We start from the raw sequence: 6847 nt of genomic DNA, 5'->3' as shown, positions 1-6847 counted from the left end.
TCAGGCCTTGCTCTCGCTGAGGACGATGTTGGCGGTGACGAAGAAGAAGCAGGAGAAGGCCCAGACCAGCACGAAGCCCACCCAGAAGGTGTGCCGGAAGGGGGAGCGGTGCTTGTTGACCGCCCCGTAGCCGAAGGCCAGCTGGGAGTCCTTGCGGCAGAGGTATACCAGGAAGGCGGGGATGACGTACTGGATGCCGGTGCCCGCGTAGGCCCCGGTGATGCCCACCAGGGACTCCAGGTCATGGGTGCAGAAAGCCACCAGCACCGGGGGCAGCAGGGTGATGGTGGGGAACACCACACGGTCCACCACCCAGGGGTACGTGCCCCCCTCGCGGTGGAAGAGCGTCTTCCAGTTGTTGCGGAGGGTCACGGCGATGATGGGGAAGTTGGTGCTGATGGTGAAGACGGGGAAGAGGCCCAGGAAGTAGCGCACGGCGGCCACGCTCACCACATCGCAGCGCGCGAAGTTCAGGGTGTACATGTCCAGGAGGCTGTCGCCGCGGAAGCAGAAGATGGCCGTGAAGGAGAGGAGGCCGTAGAAGGCCAGGATGAGCACGTAGTCCATGAGGATGAGCCGCGTCAGGTGGTGCTTGGAGGACACGGGCGTGACGAGGGACGGCAGCGAGTGCTGGCACATGAAGGAGTAGACGCACACCCCGAACAGGTTCCGCACGCCCGAGAGGTTGGCCAGGGGCGGGTGCCCCTCCCCCTGCCCGTGCCCGATGCGGACCAGGGCCAGCACGATCATGACGGCGAAGGCTGGAAAAGGGGGGGGTGTTAGCCAGCAGAAGGAGGGTGCAGCCCGCCCCAGAGAGCGTCTGGCCGGGGGCCCCTACCGAGCGACAAGGCGGGGATCTCAGGCCCCACCCTGCCTCAGCAGGGGATGTCTGGGGGTGGGGGGCGCGAGAGGAGGCTGTGTGGGGCCGGGGGTGCGGCGACCCTGCACCATGTTCTCAGAGCGCAGGGAGCTGGGCAGTGCCGGGCCGGTCACTGCCCAGCTCCCGTCAGCCCAGGGGCCCCCTTGGGTGGGTGTGGCTCTGCCCGCTTCCCAGCAGGATTCCTCCCTTGGTTTGAAGGAGCTGGCTTGAGGGAACGGGGGGCCTTGGGGGGGACAGGGGTAAGGAGCACTGGGGAGGAGCGTCCTCCTGAGCCAACAGCATCTGCTGGAGACACCGGAGGGGTGGGCAGGGTACGGGCAGCCCCTGGCAGGTGGGCGCTCAGGGGCCCACACCAGGCAGGACGGTGCCCGGAGTCACTCGAGGGAAGGCCAGTGGGAGAGGCTGGGCCTTGGCTCTGTCCTCCCGGGCCTGGCAGTGCAGCTAAGGGGCAGGGAAGGACTGTTCAGCGCAAACAGGGCTCCCGGCCGGCCTGGGCTGCACCTGGGGCGGGGCTGAGCAGGGTGCCTACATGGGGTGTGCACCCAAGAGGCAGGTGCGGGTCCTTCACCCCTGGTTCCTCATCTGCAGATGACAGACCGGGCTGACTGTCCCCATCCCTACAGCTTCCTGAGTCTATTTGATGACCAGAACTCCCACTATTAGCCACTCAACACACACAAGACTGCCAGGGTCCCGTCGCTGGCGTCCCCCCGCCTGTCATTACGGTTCAAACCAGACCGACAGCCCCTCTAGCCTGCGCCCCACCCTTCAGGTAAGAGCCACGTGACACGGGACTGTTCCCGGCCAGCAGCCCACCAGAGTGCTCCCCACTTCTGTGGGCCGGAAGAGGCCGCTGCCCATGTCGGAGGCTCAGGGCTCCTCCCGGGAGAACCCACCCACCTGCAGGGTCTCCCCAATGCCCCCTGAGGCCATGACGCACTCGCTGCTCCCTGGAAGGAAGAGGCCTCTGTCCTGGGACTCACAGTGTCTCCCCACAGCGCCCTGGGAGCGGGATGGATGGGAATGTCGCCCACTACTTTAATCAGCGCTGCGGCCGGGCCGGGTCGAGGGGACAGCTGTGAAGATTGCACTAGAGAAGATGATTTGTTTCTGACGCTCCAGTCCCTGGCTCCAGGGCCGCTCCAGGGACATCGCAAATCTTTCCGGCTCTGGTCAGCCAAGGGGAACGCGGTGACCCAGCTCCTCCCTGGAGGTCTCAGCCGGGAGCTGCCTCCGGCTTAACCCTCCAGGGGGTGAAGATGGGAGTTGACAGGGCACCCGTGGGCCTCCCACCCCTTCCACCCCTTCGGTCATAGCCGGGGAGCTCTGCAGTCCGGAGGGGTGTGCAGGGCAGAAACCTGTGCAGAAGAGGCACCTGCAGGGAGCCTGCAGGGCAGGATGTGTGGGAGGGGGCTCGGTAGAGCCTCGGAGGGCCAGAGGGGAGTCCTTGCGCCAGGGAGTTAGCCCTGGGCCGAAAGGGTTACTGAGCAGCAGAGCGGAACAATCGGCCAGGGTGGCTACAGCTGGCGGAGCAGGGGCCCTGGGGTGCCTGGTGATTAGTGTTCCAGACAGTGCAGCTGACAGTCCTGCCACGTCAGGTCGGGCACAGGGTCAGGGCAGGGGGTGGGGGCAGCTGCTTAAGGCTTCAAACCCTGCTGTGCCGCTATCATCTCGGGGTGTCACCTTGTGACCTGGCACTGTTCCCAACCTGGGCCAGGACTGGCACAACGCAGAGGCGCATGGAGGCTCCTGGTCTGTCTCGGCCTCAGGCCCCAGGGCTGGCAAGCCCTAGAGGGCAGGAGGAAGCTGGTTGTCTGCAGTGAGCACCCCCTTGCCACTGCCCTCTCTAGCCCCAGATTTGGGCTGGTGCTTCTCTGCTCATCTTCCTCCTCAGCCCTCAATTTCCAGAAGAAATGCAGGTGGAAACTGGTTTTTTGACTTCAAGACAAGCCATCTGGAGGCTTCCCTTATTGTGAGTAAGCAAAAACAGCTGATTTTTTAAAGTACACGCCCGTGTGTGCATCCCTGCCCCAGCGGACATCTACTAACAGTTCCAGTTGTTGCCTCTGGCAACGTCTGACATTTTCTAGAACTTTTAGAATGGTCGCAAAGCCATGGCTATGGGTGATTAAAAAAATTAGTTTTCTAGCTATAATTAATTTATTCTTCTTGTTCTAGATTAGTCACCCATCTCATTCTCTTAATCAAACACATCCATTTCCAAAAACAAGGCTATTTCCAAATCCAAATCCATCCTAAGGGCTGCAGGTTTGCTGCTGTCCAGGAAAGAGGATGCCAGAGGCATCTGGGAGGTGAGTCCAGCCAGGCAAGTTCAAAGTGGCTGCCCATGGGGGTGTAGCTCCCTAACAGGCCCGTGAAGGACAGGCTGATTTGGGGGCCGAGCCCCACTCCCATCAGCTCTACCCTGCACGCACAGCTGTGCCACTTGCACTGCTGGAGGGTGGCGGCAGGCACTGCCCCGCCTGCCTTCATGGCCAGAGGTGGCTCCTCCGCCCTGGGCTCCCCACCAGAGGGCCCACTCATGCCAGGCCTGCAGAGGGCTGCCCTCTGCTCTCAGCCCTGAGCTCCAGTCAGCAGGTGTGGTGTCGCGGAGTGTTTCAAAGCAGCAGGGTAGAGTGCAGCCTCTGAGCTGGGGCGCTCTCCTGAGGGGGCACGAGGCGTTTCTGCATGGAGGGGTGCAGCCTGGGCTGGGGGTGCGGGTGAGGGCGATCCCTGAGGATGAACCCCGGCCAACCTGAGGCACAGATGGGGGCTTTGGGTCCGCCCGACCACCCAGGGCCCTGGGCTAGGACTTCTGGAGTGGAGAAGGCAGGGAGAGTGGCCTCCGAGTCAGCAAGTTCTGAAGAAACCAGTGACCCCTAAACACAGCGATGCAGCAGAAGGACAGAGCAAGGAGGGAGGGGAAAGAAGCAGGAGGCAGGCAGCGTGACCTTGAGGGGCCCTGGCTCTCGAGGCAGGAGGACTAGCTCACCCCCTGTCCGCGACCACCCCCCTGTGCCCTCCTTCCCGGTGCTAGAGGAGCAGAGTTCACCAGCCACCTCCTAGATTGATCGCCCGTCCCTGGGAGAGAGCTGCTCCAAAAACTCATTAGGGCTGATAATAAATCAAGATGAAACGAGGATGACAGGCTGTGAGCGACACGTGGCCAGGAGCACGATTTGCCGGGCGGAACGCGCACGGGGAAGGCCACGGCGGTGCCTGGCGGCCACGGCCACCAGCCCAGCAGAGTGGGGGGTGCACAGAGCAGCGAGCGCCCCCTGACGTGGCCATGACTAGTGCCCTCTCTGGAGCCCTCGCAGGCCCCATCGGCGAGCCCACGTGATAGCGGGTCTCGTGCACCCCCACCCACATCCTGCTCTGCGAGTCGTGCCCCAGAGCTGAGACAGCAGGCGGTGGGGGAGAGGGTGAGGCCTGAAGCGCTGACACAAGAAGCTTGGGGCCTCAGCAGCTGATGAGGGGGTCAGTGACTTCTCTTTTACTATCTGTAGTCACAGCCCCCGGAAGCCAGTCGCCCCCGTCTGTGTAACTCACGGCCTCACCCGGGCCATCGCTCGCTCCCCGCCCCCCGCCCCCCTGCCGGCCACTATTCTGGGCGTGACGACAGTGTGCTGGGGAAATGCAGCCCCCGTCAGGCGCCTGAAATCCAGGGGACCAACAGGGGAAGTGACAGGAGGCAACTTACGAGAAAAAAGTCACACGCGGTTTCAGTCATATTAGAGGTTGGGGTAGATGGGGGTCTCCAAGCCCCCAAGGGTTGTGGGGAGGGCCCAGGAGCGGAACCCTACTCTGGAAGGGCCTGCTGGGCCCCCCAATCTGCAAGGTGGCCACCGGCCTGCCCACAGTGAGCCAGCGGCCTGCTCCCTGCTCTCCAGCACATCGACTCCTCGGCAGGCCAGGAGTGCAGGGCCAGTCCTTATTGGGGTACAGACCCTGAACCCCGAGCAGACAGCTGAGATCAGGTGAAAATTACAGTCCATGCCAGGGACGCCCCGGGCACCGGGGCTCACATCCAGTAAGGGTGTCAGGTCGGTGGATCTTGTCAACAGCCCCCCGCCCCAACCCGGGGGATGACACAGCCCCGAGCGTGGAGGTCTCAGGGACATTTTATATCAAGACGCATCCCCATGGCCTTCAACGCATCACTAGTCGGGCTCCTGAGCAGCCAGAAGAGAAAAGTGGCCGCCAGGGCTGGCCTCAGCCACCTGCCTTTCTTCTTTTGCCAGAAGAGCCAATGGGGAAAGCCCCAGCCTCCCCCCACCACTTCCCGTGCAGGGTAAGTGAGTTAATCAGGCTTTTTGCGCCACTGGCCTCTGTGGCCATCACCTGTGGCCTTGGTTGTGGTGACGCAGGAGGAGCTTGGGAGCGAGGGCGCGGGGCACGCAGGCCTGATGGGGGGTGTGGGGCTGTGAGTGTGCACACCTGAGCCTGGAGGCTGGGGCTGTAAGGATGGTGTCCCTCAGAGATAGGGGGCGGCTACATGAGCACGAGTGACTACAGAGGCGGCGGGACCATGAGAGAATGCCGGAGAGCGCCCAGAGAAAGAGTAAAGATTTGTGGGGGGCTAGGGGGCTCGGTTGCCTGCCTGCCTCCCAGCCCCCCGCCACTCGTGCCTGCCTCCCTGCCTGTGCACCTGGTTCCCTGAGAGAGCATTAAAGCCTGAAAAATCCACTGAGGGCTCCGGGGCTATGCTGAGTCCACAATGAACCTGCCCTGTGCTTGCTTGCACAATACCCAGGCTGTGGCCACCAGGGTGGCCTGTCCTGCAGAGGGGAGTTACTGGCTGGGAGTGGACAGTGGTCCTGGGTCTCTGAGTCTGAAAGATATTTTGATGAAGGTGGAGCTGACCCCAGAGGCTCGGCCCAATGGCCCGTGCCCTGGAGGCCCTGGGAGGGCCAGCTGCCTCAGAGGAGCGGGCACGTGTCCACTGAGGTTGACTGCAGGGAAGCCCTCGTGCTTAATCCCCGAGTGTCTGGGGAGCCACAACCCCAGAGCCCTGGAAAGCTGAGGGAACCTTCCTGGCCGGGCTACCTCAAACGTGACCCCTGCCCTGAGGTCGCGAGGCTGCAGTGGGCTCCTGCCTGGGCCACCCCACTCGTTGCCCTTCTCTGAGCCCCGTGAGTGGCCCTGCTTTGACATGCGCAGGGAGGAGGCCATCCGTCAAGGCAGCTGTCGGGAGGACGGCGCTCTCTTCTCCAAGCAGACCGTCAAAGCGCCCCGGTGGATAATGGATGGCGTGTGTTCATCCAGCTCCGGCCGCAGCTCCTGGCAGGGAGCTGGAGCGGGTAGGGTGTGGGGCCAGCTTCTCCTCTGCCACCAAATTGCCCTTGGAGGGTGCTGGTCCCAGGCAGCCCGAGACCAGCAAGGCTGGGAGAGGTGGATGGGGCAGTGCTGGGCTGGGCTGAGGACCATGGATGGGCGACCAAGAAGTTTCTGGCCCAAAAAGCAGCACAGGTGCCTGGCATTTGTTCCTTAAGCAGCAGGGCTGGTCAGGGGCGTGCGTGCAGGCTCACGTCTTAGAAAGAGCCAGAAAGTAGGGGAGTGGCCGTGGAGCCACTGCTGCTTTTCTTCTAAACAAACTCAAGTCTCAAGTTACACTGGGTCCACCCCTCTTTCTGCCATTTAAAAGTGTGTAATCGCGGGGTGGCGACTTCTCAGGGCCTCCATGTCATCGCCTTTAAAGATGACAGTGGTCATGGATGCCAGGAAGATGGGACAAGGCTGCACGGCCGGGCCTGGACCATAGTGGCTGCCCCTCGAAGCAGACCCCAACCACTTGTCCACCCAGGGCCCCCGGATGCATGCTCTGCATGGGGCTCCATGAGACAGGGGAGTTCTGTTCGGATCTGACATGGCCCACCTTCCCACCCAGCACAGAGCCAGGGTGGGGGCTCCTTCCATTCCCCTGAGGAGCCAGGGCAGCCTTGGTGTCTGCCCAGGAGGGCTTAG

General features: G+C 62.8%; 1 protein-coding gene across 1 annotated transcript in view; it reads right to left on the bottom strand.

The window, feature by feature from the left end:
* TMEM104 (transmembrane protein 104) overlaps positions 1-6847 on the bottom strand; it is a gene marked incomplete at its 3' end in the record, with an annotated part of 46656 nt that continues 39809 nt past the window's right edge. The window contains exon 9 of the mRNA XM_084238069.1: positions 1-761. Within this exon, the coding sequence (XP_084094195.1) occupies positions 1-761 (761 nt within the window). The remainder of the gene's footprint in view (positions 762-6847) is intronic.

The sequence above is a fragment of the Talpa europaea genome, assembly GCF_964194135.1.
Source record: "Talpa europaea genome assembly, chromosome: 7".
Classification (NCBI taxonomy): Eukaryota; Metazoa; Chordata; class Mammalia; order Eulipotyphla; family Talpidae; genus Talpa; species Talpa europaea.
The sequence above is the reverse complement of the archived record's forward strand: the minus strand, read 5'-3'. Positions and strand labels throughout refer to the sequence as shown.